Source organism: Apostichopus japonicus, chromosome 4 (genome assembly GCF_037975245.1).
Source record: "Apostichopus japonicus isolate 1M-3 chromosome 4, ASM3797524v1, whole genome shotgun sequence".
Taxonomy (NCBI): domain Eukaryota; kingdom Metazoa; phylum Echinodermata; class Holothuroidea; order Aspidochirotida; family Stichopodidae; genus Apostichopus; species Apostichopus japonicus.
In genome coordinates, this window is record NC_092564.1 from 15,607,414 (window position 1) to 15,633,816 (window position 26,403).

Consider the following 26,403-nt stretch of genomic DNA (forward strand, 5'->3'; position numbering starts at 1 on the left):
ATCACTGGACAATTTTCTGTTTAAGATATTCATATTTTATGGATTCAAAAGGTAAAATTTCATGACAGAAATTTTGATAAAGATAACTTCCCATCGACCCTCCCTCTCATCTTGCAAACACTTCAGCCCTAAGTATATATGCAAATTAGTCTTGACACTGAAGGGAGGCCTCAATATGGAGGATAAGCTTTGAAGGTGCTACCAATCTTTTAGAGATCAAAGCAGCAAGAGTACAAACAAAACCTTCAAAGACAAACAAAAAGGAACAAACCTGTGAAGATATGTGCGAATGTTGTCTTGAGTTTCTTGGCCGTCTGGTAGAGTTTACGTGAGCCTTTGTTTTCGTCTGAAGACAGATATTGGCCTCTGATTCCTTTGACGGTAGATCTGTTGTCAGCGTTCAGGAAGATAACTATCGGGTATAGTTGATGGTAGTTGAGTTGCTCCACGGCGTTCGGCGTGATATCTAAGATGCAGTGTTTTTGCTGAAGCAGAGGGAAAGAATCAAACCATTGACTTAGGTCAGGGGATGTGTTGATTCATGCAGAGGATTTTTTAGTGCTTTTTTTTAGAGCTAGACAGTGGTTTGAAATAACTGAATTCCTTGTCAAACGGTCAAAACTATGCAGTTTTCCCTGTAGGGGGGTAACCAGTATATTTGTAGTAACTGAAGTCCGCCACACCTCAATTTGCAGGACAACCAACATTGCTGTTTGAAAAACAACTTTATCTGTTTGGACAGCATTCACAGAAATTTCACATCATTTCAGGGTCAACCCAAACTTTCCATTGTTAATACAAGACCAAATCTGTTAAGGTTTACAAAAACTTAAAACTAATACCTGCAACATTTTTAGCCCCCAAAAGTGATATCAGTAAGGACAATGATGACCTGTTACAAATATTCTCACAGAAACAGAGTAACGTTTCTAATGCTAAATTCAATTCCATCATCGTAAAGCAGCTCTTCAAAAGTAGGTCAAAACGGTTCCGAAGATTTTACAAGTCTATTTTGCATTACTCCTTAAAATGTTACAAGTGGTAGAACAATTGATCACTTTCTAGATTGCTTCATTGAATAAGCATTCATTAGAGAGTACATAATGATCCCATTTCAGCTAACAGATTTCACCAATGACGTATTTTTCCATAGCAGTAATAATCACACATGCAAAAATCTAACCCCATGTTTTCAATCTCTCTACAGTTTATCTTCCTCAGTTAAAATGCAAATTTTAATATTTAAGCTAATGATGTGCAATTGTGGTAGATTTTGAACTGTCAAAATGTATTGAATACTTAGGGGAAGGGGGAAAAAACCTTTTTTATATTTTTCCAATTAAATTGAATTTGACTTACTTGGTCCATGATATCTCTGATGGAGGACAACTTCACATTACCCTGGGTGGTGAGACGCATTTGCTCTCCGGGGGTGTTTTCTACTCCATGTTGTGTAACTACAAAATAAAACAAAAGTAAGGTTCACATTTTAATGTCACTGGTACACTGGACATGAAATTTCTGACTAAGCATGTACCATTCTAAAAATTGTATCACCATATGGGAGGTAATAATGTACTCCTTTAATAATGAACTAATGTACACAGACATGTTTCCATGTTATGTACCTACAGAGCAACCAGAGACGAACCAAACATTTAAAAAAACACTGTTCTTAAAGACAAAAACAAAGCGAAACAGCTGATTAATTATCAGTGACTCACAGAAAGAATGAAATAAGGGTTCTAGGTAAATTTGAACCCTTCTAAAATGTTCTATTATATAAGAACGGCAACAACCAACTCAAAAAATGGCCATTCCCTAGGATTTATGTCAATATTTTCCGAAAGTTAAAGGCCAGGGAATACCCTATGATGGAGAATTATGACCTCTATATAGCTGTAAATGGCAAATTTTATGCTAGTGTGGAACATATAGATGGTTTACCAGTCCAAAAGAGATGCTTGCTCTGTGAAACTAGAAGTGCTTCTTGTTACAGTACAATAGTTGGTGGAATACCCAACATCTACCCAAAAAATACTACACTTGCATCAGGTTTGATCTCATAAACAACTTATGCCATCCCAAATTCCTCTCCTTCATACCGCCCATCCCCACCTCTCTTTCCCTTCCTGGCCCTTCTCTCTTTGTGTCACTAATACAATTCACTGCATATTCATGGCATGAATATGAACAAGACCAATGAAGTGATATTGAATTGAACAAAATGGCAACACTGAAAGTATAGAAGTAGTTTTATCTACTTACTCGGCGATTCAAACTTATGAGGATAAGTCTCCAACAGCTTCTTCCTGGCAATATCTGCTACTGGCCCAAAGATGACAACTGGTCTTTTGAAATCGACTGCAACATAAAAAACAAACACAAAATCTTCCAACTTAGCTGTAAAAGGCTTGAAAATTCAACGTAAAATGGGCTCTGGACGCAATTGCTTTTATTTACTGTTAACTTGGGGTAGCCTGGGCTAGGCTCTAATTGACATTTTCAAATACAGGCTAACTGCTGATAAAGCTTGTCTAAGTTAAGTGGAGACCAAAAAAAAAAGTTATTCTCAGAACAAATAGAATTACAACTTCAGAACACAGGGATGATCACGCATCATTAAAATATTCTTGTCCGCATGTCCCTGACACTTAAGGTATAAACAAATGTTTCTATCCACTGTGCTAAGACCCTGTAGTATGAGTAAACCAAAATGACAACAGGTACACATTGGTATGAGTATGGGTAAAAGCCAATCTTGTAATAGTATCTACAGTAAAATTCCAAACCAGCCCCCCCCCCCCCATTAACCCGAAGAACAAGTACTAATCCATTAGGGTGAGTACCAGTACAGGCAATAACGCTAGGATATGAGTATGAGAACAAACTTGCTACAAGTCTGTTACTGTGATGTCACTACATATTACAGTATAAAACATGTTCCCTTCTTGTTCTCAATGTTGAAATTAACAAAGTCAATGAGCAATATAAACAAACACCTATAACTTTTGGTTAAGCTATAGGGTAAATGATAGGGTAAGTAATAGGGACCCGAGGAGAAACAGTTTTTACGATACTTGTCTGTTTCCTATTAAATGATAATTGATGGTACTGTTATTGAGTGATGGGATGGACAGTGACACCAATATCGAACATAAAGAAGTATTCAAATTCTGTCTACGAATTCTTTACTCAAGTCGAGACATTAAGCTCACCTTGACGAAGCACCACACGTTCGTAGGCAGGAAATTTCATTGGTCGTCCACCTGAAAGAACACACAGCAGAACATATAGTATGAGGAAAATAATAATCCCAAAGAGCTGGAATTTTATGAGTTTCCTATAATCCTAATTATAACCAAACAGATAATCTTTTCCAATTTATTCATTGGTTTCAGTGGTAAAGTATCTAATAGTTCTCCATATTGTGTTGGTCTGTGTTACTCTCGTTAAGCCATCTAAGAATATTCACTCATCATAATGAAACAGTCCGCATGCAATCTAACTAAAGATACCTATTTGGTTATAACCAAATTGAATATTCGTAATTAGCCAGATATTAACCTTTCAGTCAAATGCCTGAAGATGAAATTGTTCCTATTTAAACAGTTCGTCTCTCCTACTAGATCAATCAGTATAAAATAATTTATCTATGTCATTAGGTTGCCCCTAAAGATTACGAATGCAGCAGGTATACTATAAGAAGAGTGTATCATGTGATCTGTTTGATATGCTACAGGGATAAAGTTTATATGTTATTGCATTGCAAAATGCAAGGCAAAATGGGCAAATTACTACACGACTGTAAATGATGTAAAGTAGCAGTTATGTGCACAGAAAATAAAACTACCTAATAGAGAGACAAACTTCAGAGCTCTCAAGACTGCTAAAAAAAGTTGAATACTACTTTTTTCCCCTGTGTTATCACATAACTTACTGAATATAACTTCATCCCAGTGGTCTTTGATAATCGGCTTTCCTTTCACACTCATGCTAGCTCTCAGACCCCTCCGTTTGAAGAAGCCACCTCGCCCGTCCAGAGTCCCTGTGGGCTTGACGTATTCATCTTTCATCAGAGCATAGCCGATTTGTTCCGCCCTGTGGGATGAAAAGAAAATATTCACTCGTATTATAATTCCCTTAAAATGAGCTATCTTTAGTAATACTTCCATGCAATGTCATCGCCCAAAAATTTGGAAGTGGAGGAGGGGGGGCACAGCCAAATGGGAGAAACATTGGGGGGGAGGGGGACAGAATGTTGATACAATAAGCCAGTGCAAGAGCAGAGTACAAATCAATGTCGGTGTATGGCCAAGGGGCCCTTCATAAGCCTGGTCTAGGAATACAGCTTTCATGCACATACTGGATGAGAGCTGTAGTTAACATTAATTGCTATAGTTACACTAATAGTAAATAACCAATAAAATGCAGCATTTTAGTTAGGAAAGAACAATATCCTTCATAGCATTTGCAATGAATATTGCACTGTTTTCTTTTTTAAGGTGTTTTGCAGTTTTTGCGAGAATAAAATCATCTTAACTTAATGAAATACTATCAAAATACTGAACAACAAAAGAGCCAGCCAATACTACCAGCAGTTTAATCTTACAACATTTCTTTGCCTGTTAACATGCACAAAATGTGCACTCTTTGCAGAGAATAGGTCTTTGATAATGAATTTCACCTCTCTGTCACACAACAGATCTTCTCTAAAGGTAACACCTGTTGCTCAAAACTCCTCATTATTAACTTCCTAAAGTGTTTTACATGAGATTAGTTTTCTTGTCCTTATGCTACTGCTAACTGCTACCAAGCACCATTAATAATTTACTAGCGGAACTAACAGGTCTGTGTGTGTACGTGTCAAACCAGCTGATGGGTGATTAATGGAGCCACCGACAATTTATTGCCTTTGTCGGCTCTGGTTTCATTAATAAATGCATCACGGTAGTAAAAGATGTATTAAATTTGTTTTCCATTATAAGCATAAGAAAGAACAAAGAAAACCCTGTAAACTCAATAAGTATTTCAGATGGTGCCAACTAAGTTGTCGATTGGTGCCTTCAGTGATTTAAATGACAAACATTATCATGATGTATGTCATGTTGTCTATGAGCAGAGAAATGTTACCAGTTTATACAACTGTTGTCATAACAGAATATTCTCCTAGGTGACAACCAAGGCACCACCTGTGTATCGTATCAGGAATGTTATCAGAGGAATAATGTCAAGTGGGTTCATATGTTCACTCATCCATTGTAAGGGTATATGATGTTAATGGTGTGTACCAACATTACCATAACATCATAAAGTAAACTTAAAGGGAACTCACTGACATCTTAGAAACAAACAATATAGGGCTATATATTAACAAGTCTCTTTGCCCCCATATATAAATATATACCAGTAAGGAACGTAGGAATTCCACTGTAGGCATCTGCCACCTGTTTCGAACAATGCTAGTTCTGTTTTGGTGATTTATTTTGCCTTACTCTAGAGATCAATCATGATATTAATATGACTAAAAATCATTTGTAAATCCTAAGGCCAGAAAGAGATACTTTGAAGAGAACTCAATTAAATGATATACATATATATATTTATATATATGTACATATGCACTGAAGTGTACCTAAGCACCAGCATATCCCAGCAGTTCCGCTAGCTTGTGAGAGATATGTATATATTGTGTGGGGATTGGTGTAGACTTCATATACGCATATATAAATACATATACATACAAACACCATGAAATGGACATAAACAACCAAGGTAACTTGAGATAAATATTTATCCAGTATCTGCTATCTTGAATGAGTCACAACCGCAAGAACAAGTTGGCTCACATCCCTACAAACGGTTATGTTTGACCAGATAACATTTTGTAAAACTTGCCCTTTACCAATTCTTTCCGAGTGATATCCACAAGACCACACTTCCACCTTCAAAGCTGTCCAGTTTCTAGATAACTCCAACATTGTAACAACTGAAGAACACACTTAACCGAACATGTTTCCGTCGGTCGACCACATTCTAAAATTGTTTGTCGGCACATTCAAGACCGTAGGGTAAATCAAAACTATTTTTATTATCTCACTGACCTGTTCTTGTTAGGAATGAGACCCCTTCCTTCGGCAGTGTTTTGTCTGTTCAGCAATACTGCGTCCCAGTAGCCCATGTTCTTACCCGGTAGGGTATCCACGATACGAAAGACACTTCCCTTTCTGAAGGTCATTTCTGCAACCTCCTTTCCTGCAGGTGCTTCATACGAAAAATGAGGCCTGTCCGAAATAGAAAATGAGAAGAAAAAAACCCATAAATTTTGTATTCTCTTCCTCCTTGATTAGCCCTCAATTAACTCTGTTGAGATGAGCCATTGTATCACACTGACTGACAGACATATTTGTCTTGTCATCAATATATATGATTTGATTTATAGACTATTTTTCTGGTGAAAATCATTCTTGAAACTTTCTCATTAACATTTATGCCAAGGGGACATTTAAAAAAGAAATTCTTGTGATACAGAAAAGCAGACTATATGGAGGATGGCGGGGAGGGGGGGGGGGGGGTGGACTACAAAAAGAATGAGATAAAACCTCTAATATGGAGATGTGAATGGTCATGTGACATTTATGTAAAATCGATTTTAACTAGAAAACTATATATTTGTGCATTGTGATGTCTAAGGATGTAGTGCTGATGAAAGTTGTTGGTAAAAGAATATAGTTTTGATCCTAGAAGGATCTTCTTTATAGATAGACTGCATTTCAAGATTCTGCACGAGCATAACTAACATTAAACATCTTCAAACACAGGCGACATGTGTAAATATCTTATCGATGCCACTTTGAAAAATCTAATTGAAGAAACTGACCTGATAAAAAACTTGTCTCCAAGCTTCTGTGCTGATATTTTTCTAAATGCTGTAAATATAAATTTAAAAAATATATGTTTAAATATAAGATTAATATAAAACTTTCCAGAAGCACTCACTCCATTAGTTGAACCTCCATTAGTTGAAAAGGCCATTTAGGGAACTTTTAAACCGTTTCTTTAGAGAAATATCACCATCCATGCAGAGCTGGAAAAAAGTCCAGGTTGCACTTTTCTTCTTTGTCCAGTGCTCTCTCCTTTACCCCTCCAGCCAGAATATTGCTTTTGTTCTTTAACATTTTTACATCTGTCCTTTTTATAATAAAATTAAGATTGAAATTGAGCAATCTAAGACAGCTAACCAAGTTGACTCACTAATTAAAAGTATCTTCTGCTTGTCTTCCTGGAGTAATCCAAGGTTTTAGACCTGTAGTCATAATTGGTGACCTTCGATCACATCTTAAGTTAGGGACAAGATATTCACATATGGTCCTCAACTCACAGTGTGGAATTCTTTTCTCTTCGACATAACCTTCCACACTGTCTGCCACTGAAATATTCGATTAAATCTTCATAACATACTGATTCATTTTTTAACTATAAGTGCTTCACCCAAAAACTTTCATACTGTCAGAGTCAAAAACTTATTATATGCTCTGTGTAAAATATTTCTTTGACTATCAATGTCTTATTTTGTGAAATTGCTGAAAGATGTTTACCTGAACGACTGTGTACAACTGTGAGTCTGACTTCATCAGTTATCGTCAGGAGCAGTAGAAGAACGTCTTCCTTTGTAAACGTCCGCAGATCACATTCGTTGATCTATAGAGGAAGAAGAGGCAGGAATGAGAGCAGGATGGATAAAGCAAGGTACGTGATGACCAGGACTAACTCAAAATGTTTACCCACTAATACACATTGTGGCCAATTTGTTTCCTTTAGGAACCCACAACTGAAGATGCTTCTTTTCTTTTAACAATCTCTTTGAAGCCAGTTCAACGATCTTTTTGAAATCAATTTTAGCAACCGATAGGAACGTGCAAACATTTCATAAGAACTATGGTAAATGTGTCAGACAAAATGTGATCTGGACAAATTCCGAAAGATACATGAAACGGTAGAAAAGAAAACAAAAACACACCTCTTTAATTCTGTCTCCGACGGCTACTCCAGCAGTCTCGGCCTGAGACCCAGGTTGGATGGCAGCGACATAAATACCCACTTCGTTACCCCCCACCAGACGCAGACCGACACTTTTACCCTTCCTGTAGCTAATCTCTCTCTCTTCTCCTTCGGGGTCATTCACTGGCTCACTGAAAGAGATATGATTTATCATTAAACATGATCTTATTGATCTCAATGTTTACAATAGCTTACGCATTAAACACACACAGATACACACAAGCAATAACCAAACTTCAGAGCAAACACAAAATATCCAGCTAAACAGCCTATAATTATAATATTTTTGGAAGTTGAATTAGTGAGATATTTGCAGTGTTTTTGCATTCATTTGAATTTATTTTTCATTCTTTTCAAAAGTAAAAAAAATTCAGCAAAGAAAGATACTTTGGAGAATAAAAAACTGGATTATGTTTCGTTTCTGATGAAGTTGCTGACGAATTTTAACACTAAAGAGCCACAACATCAATCAAAGGTTATTCATCTTGTGAATGAATCATTTGCTTGAAAGAGAAACTGCAGACATTTATGACATGACATCCCATATGTAGATGTGTAATTTTTCTCTTTTATAGAGTGGTGCTTGCTGCAAACTATATAAATATATGTATACGTGAATGTCTCACCCATTGACAAAATCTGAGGGAGGTGGACTTGGGGGTCTTTGTGGAGCATCTGGAAAAGAAAAAAAGAAAAAAAATTGTCAAATAGCAGGCCTAACTTGAGTGACACAATTATCAAAGTTGAGATTTACAGAACTACAAACTCTCTACGATGCAGTATCTTGTAATTTTAGTGGGGCTACAAGTGACCTTCCATTTATTATTATTAAAATGATGACAGAGAGATATGAAAAAGGATACGCACTTAAATCAAATTAAATCTGGTCCACAGACTTCAGTCATCCTTTACATTATCCTTCCTATGGCATGGAAGACACACAACTATGCCGATTGCACAAACATTAACATATATACAAAAATAAAAATCTATGCAATTCCATTCTTGCTGTCTGAGAATGTGTCTGTCCATATCATATCATATTTCTTAGCCTTCACGTTAAATACTAAGAACGCATCCAATCCAAAAATGATTGCTCACCATTTCCAATGACAGGAGGACGTGGGGGAGCACTTTCAACCGTTGATACTGTTGTTGCGGTGATGTGTTCACCATTTGGGTAACCACCAGCAACAGGGAGGACTGGAACAAACCTTCCGTTGTTTCGAATGCTATCCGATTCATCCTGTGGTTCTCTGGTGATCTCTAAAGACATGACCTCTTTAGAGAGTTCTATTTCTCTCCTTACATCCACCAAACTAAGAGTTTCTGCTGATTTGTCGTTTATCTGTGAGAAATTGAAAAGAGCAAAAATAAAGGGATATTCATTCATACTTAGTAAAGATTCCTAAATCCTATTGGTCCATTCAGGTCAGCTGACCGTGGTTAATCCTGTGAGTAACGCACGGTAAAATTACGGGGCATCACTTTAATAAATCTTTGGTTATATGTAACCAAAAATGTTTTGTTTTATGATTTTTCCCCCACACAAATGGTAGTGTATGAATGAACGGGGTTAATCAACGGTCTAGCGTGCGTTACTCACATGATTAATGCACTCCGGGTGTTAATGCTGTCGCTGGATGCACTCGGGCTCCGCCCTCGTGCATCGCTTGCATTATCCCCCGATCGTGCATTAATCCTGTGAGTAACGCACGTTAGACCGTTGATTAACCCCTTATTTCAGATCTGAAGATGATTGATTAATAAACGTGCCACAAAATTCTGGGTGGCAACTATGGGTCAAACCACATTCTCAAAGCAATTTTGTATGGCAAAGATATGAATTTATCGGTTGAAATTTGTGAATGCCTCTGGCAACAAGAGAGTGAAGGAAGTCATCATGACACTTCAGAAGTTACAAGTTTTGGGGTCCAATATGGTAGAGGGTTGGGGCCAATTGGGGTTACTGGCTCATAACCCTGTGCACTGTAGGATCCGAGGCATCAAAGATTCTGGCAGTTTGAAGTCCAGATAGTGCCAATTTCTCCTTGATCCCAAAAGGTGCTTGTTTTCACCGAGGCATCCAGTAGAGTGCTAGCCTCCAGGCCCCCGTGCGGCTAGGTTGGATCACCGAGCCGATAGTAACCTATGCCCTGGTCCGCCCCTGGTAGAGGGATAGGTGTACTTAATACAGCCTGCAAAAAGCAAAGTCTGCAGACAACAAGACTCACCCTATCAATTTTATCTCCAACTTTTACGCCTGCTAAGGCCGCCACACCCTGCTCATTGACTCCTTGTACGTACAGCTTCCAGCCGAGCCTCATTCCATAGCCCTCAGAAGGATCCTTGTAGATCTCAATCTCATGCTGCTCGGGGGGTGCAGGCACAGAATCTGTTACTGTGAGAATTTTTTGTTTTAGAGGTGGTGGTGGCATGATCCTTTCCCGACTGATGGCCTATAACAGAATGAGGGAAGAAATGGAGTCATGTGAGATACATCGTGGTATCCAAGTTGAGAAGAAGACCTGTTTCTGATAATTAATCAAATCCCATGAAACTGAGACTAATACCAAATTCAAGTTCACAGGTCTTGTATGTGTCACAAATGTGTACAGTATGATAGCCGCTTTCAGATTGTCAGTTACCGGTAGCTTCTTCTGTTCACTTAAACCCACAGCCACTCACTCACTTATCACTTATTCACTCACTTATTCACCGACATCAACTATGCACCAATCTTGTCACCCCCCTCCCCCTCCCCCATGTGACCTGCAACACTTTCTCAGCTCCACAAAGAGGAATTTATTTTCAGATCCGCCAAATTTGAAGTGAAATGGGTCAAACTCAATTTCCATTTCAGGTCTCCTAGTTCGGTATACATACTGGCTGAATTGCCAGTGGAATTTCACTGTCTGCCAGTGGAAAAGAAAATGCACTGGCATTTTTCTACCAGTGCAAATTAATGTAACCTTTGCATTAATTTAGGGAACATGCAAGCGATAATTTGATTTTAAACAGTAGATTTTTTATGCACTGACATGTCTTAGCTAGTGGCTAAAATTTTGAATTCTAGGCCTGCTTTATGTTTCTTCTTGATTTTGTTTTGATTTTGGATATTCCATGCGTATCATACATATTGCTGTTAATTACAGTGTACATTTTGTCAATGTTATGTGAAGAAGATACTAGTTATTAAATTTCAATACATTTGCATATCACCATTTTACTTTTCATATTATATACAGGCGACCTGGAAATGACTGGCTTTCATGCTTTATCCTGAAGAGACAAATAACACTTACTAAAACCACTCGGTCACCACTTTTTCTGAGGGAATTCAGGGCAACTTCATGCCTCACTCTGTCCATGTACTGCCCATTCACTGATATTACACGGTCACCAACTCTGTAATTGTACGGGGGAAAAAAGGGGATTTAATAAGAGATTTTCTCATTATGATTTATGCATAAATGGGGTCATTAATTAGCGTTCTGAAGTGTAACGTTAGATAATCTGACCTCGCTTCACCTCAGACGACTCATGGAAGGGTTCAAAGAATAGTCCCAATGTTTTTTTATGTTAATGATAGACAACTAGAAAAATAAAAAACAAAACTTAACCAAAGTGCATATCTGATTTACAGTTGAACCTTACCACAAGCCCCCAAAAAGTGTAGCAGTATGAACATGGTTGTATTCTTATGAGTTATCTCTCATTTATATGAGAAACCTCTGGACTATTATTTAAATGGTACACCTTAGCAACTATTGCATATATCTATGGTATGAATGTTATAAAGCCTTTTGACTTATACCAAAAGATCCAACAAGTGAAAGTTTTGTAGCTATTTTGCTCATCATATTATGATACTAGTATGTGACTTAGTTACATCTACACAGTGGTGTAGTGCACGTTGGTCTGAGACTTGTATAGATAATCCACCTTGCAACTGACATATTTTTTGTAACAACTTTCAACAACTGCTGGTATATATTTATGCAACTAAGTACAGTACACACTTTAGTCCTCAGCAGCTTATGTCTGTGCAATTGGTCCAATGAGGGCCATTACATATGCATGTTTATTTCCCAGAAAAATACCATAATCCCATGTTATACTGTAGAGTTGTTATGGAAATTGGTGTTGCTACTAAACTAACATCAACAACTCTATTTTTCAGTAACTTTCATGAGAATAGATGGGATGATCAGAATAATCACTGAGACTTACTTAAGTTTTCCTTCTGCGGGACCTCCCGGCAGGACGTCTGATACTACGATGGAAGGGTTGCCGTCACCATAGTATGGTCTGTCAAGGCCCCCACTTATGGCAAGACCGAATCCTTTGTTTGGTGGCTGTCAGAAAACACAAGAAAAGGTACAACTTGAATATTTTGAAACTTCAGAGTTGTGAAGACTAACCAGAAAATAACAGGTTTGTTTGACCTTCTTGCCAGGTTTCATAAGAGAACATTTAATGATATAAGTTGGTAGCATATTATATGCAAACATGACTGCTGTTGACTCCGGAGTGATCAGCAAGGTTCTTGCAGTTCTCTGGAAAGTTTACAATAATTACTAGAGAAATCGCTAAACCCCTACCCCTGTCACTCTCAGATGAAAAAAGCAAGAGTGCATTTGTGAGGTTGTGAGGTAAACTGAAGAATTAAAGTAAATTGATCCAGTATGCAGTTCTTCCCCCTCTTTAATGTTAGTGTCATGTTTACCATGTTCAGGGACTTTGACCTCTGTAGAGTGATCAATCATTGGCCTCTGCAAGAACAGTAGGGTTGTGGTACTTTTTTTTACTTGTTTTACAGGTTTTTCTATTATTCAACGCATGATACAAACACAATGATTGCCTTCAAGCAAAGTTAACCAAACAGGGTGTGAACTTGAATGAATACAATATGAGTCAATGCCGAAAGGCTAGAGCCATTCATTATGTACAGCAATCTGTGTTGATCTATTCAACACAACAAGTCAGAGCAATGTTGTGCAATAACTTGACAAGAGTTATTTCAAATAAACCATCACTAGACAAACATGTGAGCTAGAAGAACTTTTGTTAAAGCCTAATTATGCACTCAGTCTCCAGTCAACAAAATCTTTTACGGATACCGTCTGGTAGTAAGAAAAAAATCACACAAGCATGACGCAGGGAATATTTACTGTTCAAATAGTTTGTAGTAGTTTTGATTGCTCTGAATTTTGTCCCTTTAATGTTCCTGTGTAAAGAACTATACAGCACTATACATCTTTGGACTTTGGACCTTTGCATTTTGTGATGCGATACCAGTGTTACTTTTTAAACTAATGTAGTCTACTTGTAATACAATAATATGGCGACATACTTTTGCAGCGGAAGGACACTTTATAACTAACGTTTGGATATATGAGGGAGATACGGAAGCTCCAAAACAGATGACAAATTCAACTTGATGTCATGAATAAAAATTCGCTTTCATTGAGGGATGTAATTTTAGTTAAAAATACTCATAATATACCCTGATTAGCAAGAGTAGATCTATCAGTTTTAAAGAACACTCAGTGCTGGCATATTATGAAGTATTTGAATCATATTCTGTGACCCTGTGGATTAACCCAGTCCTCTATTCACTTCAAGGTGGGTGAATAATAACTACAAGATTTCTTAAAACCCATCAATAGAAACTTTTACACCTTGCTGGTTGAATTTGACCTCACCTAATATATATAGGAGTAACTGTGATGGTAGGATGAATCACTGGCACAAAGTTGAACAGAATATTGATGAAAGGGAATAGCATAACATGATGTGTTCAACGGAGGAAATGGAAAGAAGTGGGGTGGGGGCGGGGGGGAGGGGTGGATCGAATTATTGTATGTCCGTATCGGACACCTGAACTGGAGGAATAGAGGTTTACTTAGTTTCGATAGACTTTCAAATTTCAGGGGGAAAAATTCAAGGTAAATGAATACACAAACTGTTTCCCATTGACAAGACATTGACATCTTTTGGCTCCATGAAAGACATTCAAATATTGAATGAAAAATGACTATGATCAACTATAGCTAAATAAAATGGTCAGGGAAATTTTCCTGGTGAGATAACCTACTGACTTAGAGAAACATTTTCTGAGTACATTTCAAAGTCCATCACAATTTCGCAAGTGGAATGTTGCAACTGAGACGTAGACCCAGCAGCCTATTTGTTCCCTTAATGATCAGGTGGTACCAAACACGATTAAATTTTATCTATGCCAGACACAATTTTATTCACCTTATGTAATTTATGATTAGACATTTGTTTATCACTACACAGATATGACAAACACACATTAAAAGGAGAAGTTAATGTTTAACCGTGCACAAAATATCACTGGCGCTTTATCAATTTATAGATGACAATAATAAGGAGTTTTAGACAGGGTTTAATACTGTAGCCTATTGGTTGGCGAGTGTTTCCAATGATATGACAATGTTTTGTATTTCCTGTATTTGTTTACATTCGGTTGTAAGATCCTTGATCGACAATGATAACTTATCATTTCAATTCTTAGGTTTAACTTGTGAAAAATATTGTTTTGAAATATAAAGTCAATATTTGTTTTGTTGCTGCTCAAACATCAATGAACAAAAGAGCAATATGATGTCACATGTTTTTATTTTTTGAGAGCCAAGAGGTGTAATGATTCCTTGCTATGTTTCATATGATAACATTTGATGTAAAAGTGCTGACAAGAATTGCAAGATTTTAACCAGGCAGTGACCATTTCAAGTGTTATAAAGCAAGGTTCTTGCACTCACGTGGAGAAACTTTGCAGACTGTTGATTCTGCTGACCTCAAATGACCAGTGACTTCCACCCCCCCCCCCCCAAATATATAATAATAAGTGTTCTTGCACTCATGCCAGTAGATCAGCATATCAAATTGCGTGGAGTTCATCCAAGAATTACTTTTGAAGTTATTGTGCAAGTTAATACAAAGTGGTAAGTCTTTAACTTGCTATGACATCAACTAACCTTTGACCTCTACCACAAACAATTCTCTTCTTGAACTCTATCTGGATCCTGATTTATTTTCCTATGCTCATTTATTTTTGTACTGATTTGAACTTTTATGTGCGAGACACTAATTTCCTTATTTGGAGCAATAAAGTTTTACTTAGTTACTTAAATGAGATGTGCCCTCATTTCCTTTTTGGTATTATTATGTTTTAAAACATGGTGGTACCAAATCTTTAAGCTGGAAAAATGATTTGCTACAAGTTTTTTTTCCCCGGCCAATTGTTAGCTTTGCTAGTGACATTCTACCAAGCTCGTTATGAGGTGTCTTACCCACATCCAAGTACTACAGGTCGTGCATTCTGGGAGTAACTGTTTAAAGACCAACTATGGAGACTTTTCGATGAACATAAAATCCCACCATTTTGCACATGTATGTAATCCTTAACTCACTCCAATTACATTGCTGTAATTAACTTTACCAATTTTGGACGTTAAATAAGTGAAATATGGGACGAAAAGTCAGCTTCTATTTCAGACATTCCTGAAACATTCCTAAGACATCAGGTGACCATGTGACGTCAACGTTTGTATACCTCACTCACAACTATACTTTTAGTGGGTAAAGTCGTATACTTGAGCTGCCAAAAACATCAACGATATTACTCCTTTTTCCTCATAATGTCACAATTCTGTGTTGTTGGAGGTTGCAGTTATACCTCATCCAACAAAAGCATCAGCTTTTTTAGATTTCCGAGTAAAAGAACCGATGTAAAACGCAGCAGACTTTGGATCAATTTTTTGAGATCCACGCGGAAAGATTTTTCAGCACCCGGAGTATCTCATGCCCATGAGTCCACATGCATGACCCTGCTTCTGTGTATGCTGCAAATGTCTCATTCTGTGAAAATTATATACTGTCGATAGCTGTGTCGAACCATGGTCGGACATAGCTAATGTGAAATTGACCGTAAACACGCCCTGTACGTCCTTACATGTAACATTATATCACGCAATTGACAGTAATATATTTACTGTAACAGATGACCGTATATATATATACCGTGCCAAGGGTATAGCAATGTTAGTACATGTACGGTAGTTAGTTACAACTCTCGCCGGCGTTGGCTCACAGCATTTGTAAATAGCCATGTTAGGATTTATCATTTATTTCATTTGTTGTATTCCAGTATCGTGAGTTCGTGATACATGTGTAATATTGTCCGTTCTGTTTATTCCGACATCTGCATGGTCCAAGGAGTTGAATAAAAACGGTAGTATGTAGCGATCGCACGTTTTATTTCGTTAGTGACTGTCTTGTGATTGTGGGATGTTAGTACTGGTCAAGGCCTGTTTCAACTAGACCTAACTCTATGGAATTACACAGACTCACGGTAGTTTTTCGCCCAGGATTGAACAAGAAACGTGGATTAGGATATTCACTGCTAAATTTGTTTACTGACAGGATACTTTTTCTGTGTTTGTATACTTTTGGATATTAAAACGAGTAAGTACTATGTAAGTATATTGTACCGTACGGACCTATTGACGCTACGCTATGTAAAAGATGCCTCCATTTGAGTGGAAATTTTGCTAATAAAATAAGCAATTTAACTAAAATTTAAATTTCTGCTTATAATTGTCTTAAAACTTGATGTTAACCTTCATGTGTTCTTGTTTTAAGCTAACAGCTTTTCAAACGCTCGAAATTGGAAGTCAAAAACAGTACAATTGTTCGCAATCTGTGTACAAGCAGTGCCTATATCAGCGTTTGATTTTCGCGGTATACAAACTTTGACGTCACACGGTGACCAGAGGCTCCTTTGGGTCAATCTCTGTTTTCAGACATTCCAGAGGTTCATGTCACGTGACTACCCAAAATGTCCATTTTCGTGGTTGTTTTTCATGGGTTATAGTAGGTTTTCGAAGATTATTTTTTACACATGTTGATTATGGGTATGTAAACTCCTAAATTAATGGAAAATCTCCACAAAAAAAATTGCCTCCATATTTGGTCTTTAAACATAATCATTTCAAAAGCGTGACTATGACATATATTGTAACTCACAACTCAAGAATCTCACACCTGATTAACCACAGGATAAACAGCAATTGTACAGGCTCTATATAACAAAGGGACTTTGTATTAAACTGAACTATTAAAGTGATCGACAAGCTTTTTCAAGCCAAACAAAATTACTTTGAGCAAAATGGTATTGATCAAACTTTGCAGGTTCAATAGAGATCATTTATCAAAAAATTGCAAAAGCCTTATAATGCATTATAGTTTTCTGAGATTCCAAATTAGCGCGATCTCTATATTTATTCAATGGACTGTTTGTAAGGATAGCTTTATCACCATTCATTTTTCCACAACACATAGATTTCCCCCCTCTCTCCCCCTCCCCCCCCCCTGCCTCCCCAAATTTTCCTTTCTCCTTCCTTACTCAGATAGGTGTGCCCAGTTTCCCACTGAAGAAATCTACCAAGATTTGAAACAACTTATTTTAACATTCTCAAGAGTTAGAAACCTTGCCCCTCCCCAATCTGCTTTGTATTTACCCCCAGATAAAAAAAATGTAATGGACTGGTAAATACCTCTCTTTTTCAACAACAAAAAACTTTAAGAAAGTGAACTTTTTTGATGTTCCACCCTAAAAAAACAAGTTTATTGTTTGTTCTTTAGATACAGATACCTCTTTCCCACGTAAATTCATGGAAAAGCTTGCATACATTTCTGAACAATAGAACACAGTACAGTTGGCAAATGGACTGTGTCCCCCAAATTGGGAAATATTCAGACAATACTTTATCAAGAGTCACAAGTTTTATTCCTTTGTTCACTTCTTATGAATTTCAGCGGAAGGAGGAACCTAATCAACACGTTTGGGTACTATTTCATGATACTCTGTGGCTTCATACTGCATTTGACTAAAACCAATCTCAAAGTTTAAATTTGACTTTTTAGTATATTTCGTGCATAGTCAAACAGATGATAACGTTCAAAACTATGTAAGCAAAATCTAATCCGCTCAGAAACAGCCTTTAACGACTTTAACCTTCGATTAATTGCGCTCATGCATGAATTCATTAAATGCATATTGCAGGTGATTATCTGTAACTTTGTTGTAAGAAAACAGTTATAGTTTATAGCCAGATTTGTACCAGTACAATCCCATTAGTACAATAAATACATGTAGAATTTCCCACTGGGGTACGAGTACGAGTAAGAGGATGTGATTTTGTATTAGTTCTTATACTGGTATTGAAAGAGCCTCCAGCACCAGCACTAGTACCAATCCACAACACCAAGTACCAGTGGACGTGTATAAGCTAGACAATGAGTACGAGTACAGACTCGCTGCAAGTCAGGGTATATATATATATATATATATATATAATGAATCTCTACATACTGTATGGGGGGGGGGTTGCAAAGGGTTTAGAGGTTTCTGGTTCAATCTCTCTCCATTTTACAGAACGGAATGCTTAATACTCACCCTGATTACTGTGACTGTGGAGTCCTCCCAAATCACCTCTCCCTGTTGAAGAGAAAAATAAGTTTTGTTGTTGTTGTTGTTGTTGTTGTTGTTGTTGGTAAAGAAATGGTCCTTAGCATTATAAAAGAGTAGTAGTTCATGGAATTAGTAGATTGTTGACCAAAATCATTCTCTCATGGTTTCACCTTTCCTCCTGGGTGAGTATCTGTCCTGTTTGGCAACCAGTGGCGGCGCCAGGAATTTTCAGTTGGGGAGGCTAAGGGGGGGCTGAGCCAATTTTTTGGGTGGCTTACAAGATTGAGTGATCGCCGTCCTGGGGGAGGGGCACCCCCTCCCCTTTTGAAATTTTTCCCAATCCTGGAAAGGCCTACATGCAAAATGGTGGCATTTAGCGAGGCTTTTGTCACCTGAAAATTTCTCCAAATATATGCATTTTTTTGTGAGTAACTTTAGTCAAATTAGAACGGAAGATACCAATTCACAGTTTTCGTATCACTAAAATATTACCTGCTGTGAAAGATCCAATTCCTTTGCTCAATTATTATATCGCGCTCTCCGACACAACTCCTGTTTTAGTCTGTATACAGATATATTATATATTTCAGTTGGGGGGCTAATGGGGGGGCTGACTACTTCAGTGGGGGGCTAAAGCCCCCCCAAGCCCCCCCCCCCCCTTGGCGCCGCCACTGTTGGCAACCAAACTATGCTTTGGCTGAGAAGCAACTGGCACATTAGTCAAAAGCAAAACAACAAAATTAAAAGATAAAAACTGGTCAAGATCATGCACCCTCCAAGATTTGTTCCCCAAGTGAAGGCTAATAAGCGAGTACTTCACGAACGTGACTCAACATTTCATACTACAGGCACATATCATAGTAACATTAATCACAAGCAAGGTAATAAATTGGAAAATTGAAAATAAAATTTTACATGAAAATACTTTATAACTGGATTCAAACTCAACAAGTGAAAGACATGGTCATGAGCTTTTAATATGGAATAAGATCAAAAAGGTTTTCAACAAAATATCAAAAGCTGCATTAACATGAGGGTAATGCTCTCACATGTTAGCATTCATATCAATCTGTACTGACACCAACTTTTGACATCAATACAAAGACTTAAACAAAACTTTTTTCATGACAAACTGTCAAGTGTCCAGAGAAGTATGATGTGTATAACCTTTGTGAAAGTCCTCACATGCATTTTATCTTGAGCACAATACATTCATGGCCAGATTGAAGAGCAGCACACATCTTGTGATTTACGATTTAATGGAAAGATTCACATAAATCTTGTAAAACATGTGTGAAGAATTTTACAAGTATTACAGGAAGGTCACAATATCTTTCCAGATTCCTGTCATCAATGTCAACAACAAGTGTTTCAGTAAACAAAGGGCTGGAATTTTCTATAAACAGACACATTTAATACATGAACTTTGACATGGGGCCATGAGCTACAACTGATGAAACTAGTGAAAACAGAAAACCAGCATATATGGAATTTTATCAGATGTTGATAGACGACTCCATCAGTTAGTTGGTTCAGCTGCAAATATTTGCAAACTGTACAGTAGCTCAACATCTCCCATGAATGCAAAGACATGAGCACCACCTCTGTGGTGTGTTTGTTATTCTTCAAAACAAATATGAACATTTACCCTTGTCCTACATAATGATTTTATGAGCTATAGACTAGCATTTATGATTTCTGCTGGATCAACATTTTGACCAACTAAGAAATGGATCACAATGTTACCGCACTAGAGCCAAAAAATATCCATTAAACTGACAACCACACAAGGGTTCTACCAATGGAACTACTGTACAAAAAGCTGCTATTGAATTCATCCATTGCTGTTTTGAAAAATATACTAGACGTACAAAGACAATTAATTCATACACGCCTATCTGTAATTAGTCTGTCCATCTTGGTAACTTTGTGCAGACTACCTCTTAATAAAGTCCTGCCTGGGATTGAAACATGAAGTACCATGAACTTTAGTAAACGAACAACTACTCCCTCCCCCAGATAATGGCCTACTGTACCTTCGTACTATTGTTCATGACCAGTTCATACAGTTCTGAGCTACATAAACCGATCCCTCACTTACCAATTGAACCTCATGTAAAAAAGAGTTTAATCTGATCTACTCCTCACAATACTCATAAAGTTCTATTCATTGAAAGAATAGTCTGCTCAAGTTATTGATTCTACATTGTGAAAGGGAATTGGTAATGAGTTTTTCAAAGTCCCATGCAATGATTACCTAAGCAACTTAGTAAGAGTAAGCAGTGGTTTAAAATCCTTTAGACAGGTCTGATCTTAATACTCATAAAGCCTGAAACTTACATATTAGGCTTTGCACAGTCTCCTTGGGCTAGTTTATCTTTGTAAGCTTAAAGGCCTATGCCTTATAGACTTATATGCACTGATATATTACATAGAGTGCCCTTCTCCCCCCCCCCAAAAAAAAAGCTGGTAGACCCTGTGCACTTTTTTCTCTAGACAATGTCAGGGTCACATTGTTAATGTACACTATACAGTATGTGTAGCTGTATGTGTTTGTATGGTATCTGCAATTCTCACTATGAGGTCTTGTGCAAGAATGTTGTATGGCCAAGGATACCAGCTGTGACACAGCATGAACTGCCAAGCCATCTTCATGATAACACTAGTGCTGATAGTTCGTAATGAGGGAATAGCATTGAGTGACTATCCTAGTATATCACACATGTTCAACAGAATGTGTTCACCATTATCATATATAGAACAAAATCCTTACTTTCACATCATCATCATTCACTACTAAACAGCAGATCAAATTTGCAGAATTCTGTATAAGTATGTTTTCAACCGACATTGATAAATAATATACATTTTACTGTTCTAAATTCACAGACACATTTTATATGTTAGCCCAAGTACACTAACAGGTAAAACTCCTAAACAAAACAACAATATGCCATACAACTTAGCCATAAGTATTACCAGCATAGAAATACACATACGTGACTAAAAGTGTATAAATTAGCAATGTGTCCTGAATCTGTGTTGTAGCAAATTACACAGTGAAGGAGTAACTGGCAGAGCAGCTTTTTTCTTCTGTAGCCTACTAGCCGGTTTTATAGATTTTGTCCTGAAACTCTTTTTGCCCTAACACAAGCTGATATCTATATATAAACAAAAGTAAGTTTATAAATTATCAGCATGAAAGTTTAGAAAAGGATGCTTTTGCAAGGAAAAAAGACAAAAAAGAAGAAATGGAAAATCAACAAGTATCTATAAATCTTGTAATCTCCAACTGCCAAGACCTACTGTATAGTATACACTACAATATTATTACACGGATCATAACAAAAATGCAACCAGAACGAGAGACTGACATATAATTATCTTTGCCATTGTCAATCAATTACGACATTGGCACTTGATCAGGTTTTCTGATAGATTCTTTGTACTTTGTCACACTACCTTATAGAAACACCTTCTGATTGATTTGAACATACATTACTCATAGTTTATCCAAACTGTACCGTGAATAATGTCTAAACGCTTTGTGACTTATCCAGGCTGTATAATGTGGATCTGTTGTTAAACGTCCAATTTGAACCAAACCTTGATATGCATTGTAAACTTTTTCATGCGAGAATAACTTTTTATCTGCCTTGTGATTTTAATCCATGTTGAATAACATTGATGAGCACTGTAACCATATTCATGTCAATCAATATCGATCTGCTTCGAACAGTACCCATGTAAAATAACATTAAATAATTTTTTTAATCTATCCATGTGGATATATATATATGTGGAGACATATAAATGAGATTTGATAATTATCCATGTTGAATTTTCTGGTTGATTTGCTTTGCATACTATTCATGTTGAAGGATGCTGATCAATGTGCATCCTAACCTGTCCATTTTGAAATGATGTTTGTAAATATGATGAGTATTGTTGACTTGCTTTGTATAAATCTACCATATAAAAATGTTGATGTGTTGAGTACTTTCTAAATTTCCATTTTTAATTTATTTGTTATTTATTTGAATATTGTTGATTTGCTTTGTAACCTTTCAATTGAGAATGCTGATGTGCTTTCTAAGCTATCCATTTTGAATTGATGTGTATAAATCCATTTCGAAAACTGTTTGGTTTGCTTCATAAGGACCTCAGATATGACAAAGATGATGTGCTTTCTAACCCATCCACCATGAATTTATCTGTGTAACCTATCAATTATGAATTTTACTGTAATCAACCCTTTTTAATTACGGTCGCCATGGTCTCATTGGCGACCACAATTCTCAGCTGGCGATGAGAATTTCTGGAAAAATTAATGCTAGTCGCCAGTCCTATAATACTGTGGCGATCAGTTTTTGCAACTGAAAATTTCACCAAAATTTTACTGACTTAACGCACGTTGCTAAAAAATTAATATTGAATGGATTTCCCTTAGAAAACTGTCGATATTATGAAACAAACCACGTTCGGCAAAGCCCCGTTTCTAGAATGTCTAACAATGAACAGCGTGCACGATACGTACATCAGTTTACAACTGCAGTGTTTAACCCTACTTAAATATCATGGTAGGCTGGCTTCATGTGTTTCGAATTTTCCCAGGTACCTTCCCAACAACCCCCTGTCTAACACCTGTTTTTTAACATTTTTGGCACGTTTCCAAAACAACTTTTCATGAAGTAAACTATTTTGGCTCCACTCTAGAATTAATTAGGTCAGTCAGTAAACGATCGGTAAAGTGATGCGAAATATTATCTTAGACGTTCAAGAAAAGTAGGTAAATATCCCTGTAACATTAGGGTAAGTAAAACACACCTCTAGCCAACTGACTCCTTCGCATGAACAAAACAATCTATTCCCCATGATACACGAGGCACAGTCAATACCATACAGACATAGCACGATATCAAGGCCTCAATAGCTACAGTATGGCCATCTTTATGAAAGTAAAACTTGCAATCCCATGTTTTTGGCCACTTGGCATGATTAACTAAATGCTAAATACTGTTTCCATGTCCTTGTAGAGAACGTCAACTTCGCAAAATACAATTTAAGTTGTGCTTTTGTTGTTACGTGAGATCCGTAACCGACGAAGTGGTTAGGCTATTTACTATACACTTAACTATGGTAGGATATTAATTTTTCCATTTTTTGTGGAAATTCTAGAAAACTCTTTTTTCCACTCAACACCAGATGTGGTCTTATGGTTAATTCATAAATGGGTGTACTAGAGCCTTGTTTACATGAAATTAGCTGCATTTAGCACGATTTGTCAGTTTCGCGTGAATTTTTCGAAAGTATTTTGCTCGATCTTTCGTAAAATTTGAAAGGTGTACCAACTTTCTTTTCGTGCACAATTGGTAATTTCTCTACTGATTTTCAGTTTTGTTCTCTATACAGTGAATGTTGTAAAGGACGGGTTTTTACGAACTTCAAAAGTCATGAAGTTGATAAACTTTATTTCTTTTCAACTTTCTTAACCATGGAATGCTAGAATAACATTTACACATAAAACGGAGAAAGGATAATCGCATTTTTTTCCACATTTATTTCAAATTTCTTTCACAAGAAATTATCGTCATTTGTTCAATCCCCCAAAATTATCGCGATAATGATAATTTTCGATATATCACCCAACCCTATTAGCGCGGGAATTAGAACTTAATTATACTATATTTCAACGTTAGTGTAGTCAGTACTGACAGTACAGTAGTTCTTCTTGATGTTGAGCCTAGGCCTAGTGTTTTTTGTACTAATATTTAGCATATCAAAGTGGCGATCACATTTTCATTCTGGGCGACCAGAATTTGGGGAAAATAAAGATGTAGTCGCCACAGGATGTGGCGACCTCATTCACTGGGGAATTCAAAAGGGTTGACTGTAATTTTTAATCTTGAACTAAATCTTCTTAAATCCCATTTACTGATCCTCACCTCTTCTGCAGCAGCATTGAATGCCATGGCTTCTTAAATATACACTAGGGCTGCTACTGTTCAACTGTTGAATTCATAAAGAATATATATCTTCCTTCCTTAAATCTACACCATCACAATCGGCAGACACTGGTAAACTAAGAGTAAGTAATCCACAAAAGTTCCAAAACGATGATATCAATGGAGGTTGATTCGTAGTCCGAGGAAACCTCCAGAATATTGACTCTTCTTAAGGCTATTCCAACAGACTGCCGCAGCAGTAAAAGGCTTGTTATGGCTTACGTGCAACGAATCACAGTTGAAACTAAACTGGTGTGCATCATGAGAAAGAATCAAGCTAATGTTGACACACTAAATTGTTATGCAGTCCACACAATCAGACAACTCTATGGTGTACAAGGTAATTCAAATTACAACTGCACGCTTCACTTCCCAGCCAAAGGAACCTTTGGACCCTTTTCTCACAGCTCCAAACAACAACTAAAGAGAAGATTCGGAATTCCGACCGTTTTAAGATCTTTGCAAAATACTGAACAAACAATAACGACAAAATATCAATTGATATTTAAAGCAGTGTTCTTCGTTTTTTTCCAAAAAAATGGTTGTAACTTTTTGGGGTAACATTTTCTTGTTTTACGACAGACTGAAAAAAAAATGGTTGTGACTTTCAAAATTACTGTTGTAACAATCATGACTATAACAAATTGTCTTTGGCATTGTTTGATAATCTTTTTTTACACTGAAAAGTCTAGCCCACTCTTTTGATGTTTATTCGTAACCAAGAGATGGCTTATTACTTTGCTAATGAAGAATTATTAGAATTTCAACTTTCTATGATATCTTGTGGAAAAAAAAATCATTTTTAAACAATCACACTTTCCAAATACATTTTGACACCAAAAAGAAGAAAACCATCACTCACCATTCTTTCTGTAAATTTGCTGTAGAAAGACAATGGAAATTAAAATCAGTTATATGAGACATTATGTGAGGGGCACATCAAGATGAGTTTTTAAGTTAATTAAACATTAATTGAACATTTACAGTAGCAATTGGGCTTTATTTAGCATGTTGTTCGTTACTGTACATAATCTAGAAGAAATATTATAAGATGGTGGCAGTCTTCCAGAAACTGCATAACAACATACAGCTTAGGTAACCAATAAATGAATTGAACAGGTGCACAGTCAACAACATCAAGACTTACCATCATGTGCTGCTAGCTCTTTTGTTCATTCTGATCATGAACATGTTGTTTTAAAATTAAAGCATATAGCATATGCTTAAAATTAAAGCATATATGTTTAAAGCATAAATTAAAAAGCATAAATTAAAATCTGAATGCTTCTAGCAATTTTTAATACACAAATATCGGTGACAATACTAAATAACTAATAAATGACAGGATATCATGTAGTGTTCAAATATTGTCAAGCATATTCGAAGGCGCTCAATTTTTTTCTCTCACTGAATAGTATAGTTCCTGTGTAGAAAACTTTTATACATCTTTATTTTTTTTATTTGTATAAGGATACTGTATAAGGATACCTATATGTCAAATCATTCCTCTTAACTAGGAGGTAATTAATTTGAAGAATGCTGTATGATAAGAGGCAATAAAAAACAATTAAGCTTTGTGAATCTTCCTTTGAGAATACTTGCTAATTTACTATACTAGGAACAACAATGTTAAGTTTTGAAACATGTTTTGAAAAAAATTTGTCCTCTAGTCTATTAGTTAAGTGTACACTCCCATTTTCTATTCACCTCTATATAATAAATCCTAAATTGGTCATTTCCTTTCCAATTAAGGTCTTTTCTGATGTAAGTATTCTCATACAACCCACACAGTCAATAGTTGATACAAAACCACCTTAAATAGAGATGACATCA

General features: G+C 36.6%; 2 protein-coding genes across 5 annotated transcripts in view; one reads left to right on the forward strand and one right to left on the reverse strand.

Moving 5' to 3' along the window:
- The window catches only part of LOC139966575 (single-strand selective monofunctional uracil DNA glycosylase-like), a 108,407-nt gene that overhangs the window by 46,341 nt on the left and 35,663 nt on the right, over positions 1 to 26,403 (forward strand). The window lies entirely within an intron of this gene.
- Positions 1 to 26,403, reverse strand: part of LOC139966572 (tight junction protein ZO-1-like) — a 58,797-nt gene that overhangs the window by 9,854 nt on the left and 22,540 nt on the right. For 3 of the 4 annotated variants that reach the window (XM_071969745.1, XM_071969747.1, XM_071969748.1), the window contains exons 3-18: positions 25,433 to 25,451; positions 18,551 to 18,592; positions 12,295 to 12,419; positions 11,367 to 11,469; positions 10,296 to 10,520; positions 9,163 to 9,409; positions 8,688 to 8,736; positions 8,021 to 8,192; positions 7,599 to 7,701; positions 6,881 to 6,929; positions 6,105 to 6,284; positions 3,941 to 4,101; positions 3,219 to 3,269; positions 2,269 to 2,364; positions 1,360 to 1,457; positions 272 to 485 (exon numbers count right to left, since the gene is read on the reverse strand). In XM_071969745.1, coding sequence (XP_071825846.1) covers positions 272 to 485; positions 1,360 to 1,457; positions 2,269 to 2,364; positions 3,219 to 3,269; positions 3,941 to 4,101; positions 6,105 to 6,284; positions 6,881 to 6,929; positions 7,599 to 7,701; positions 8,021 to 8,192; positions 8,688 to 8,736; positions 9,163 to 9,409; positions 10,296 to 10,520; positions 11,367 to 11,469; positions 12,295 to 12,419; positions 18,551 to 18,592; positions 25,433 to 25,451 — 1,934 coding nt within the window. Of the gene's footprint in view, positions 1 to 271; positions 486 to 1,359; positions 1,458 to 2,268; positions 2,365 to 3,218; positions 3,270 to 3,940; positions 4,102 to 6,104; positions 6,285 to 6,880; positions 6,930 to 7,598; positions 7,702 to 8,020; positions 8,193 to 8,687; positions 8,737 to 9,162; positions 9,410 to 10,295; positions 10,521 to 11,366; positions 11,470 to 12,294; positions 12,420 to 18,550; positions 18,593 to 24,510; positions 24,972 to 25,432; positions 25,452 to 26,403 lie in introns of those variants that run through there. The other variant, XM_071969749.1, reaches the window with a different exon arrangement.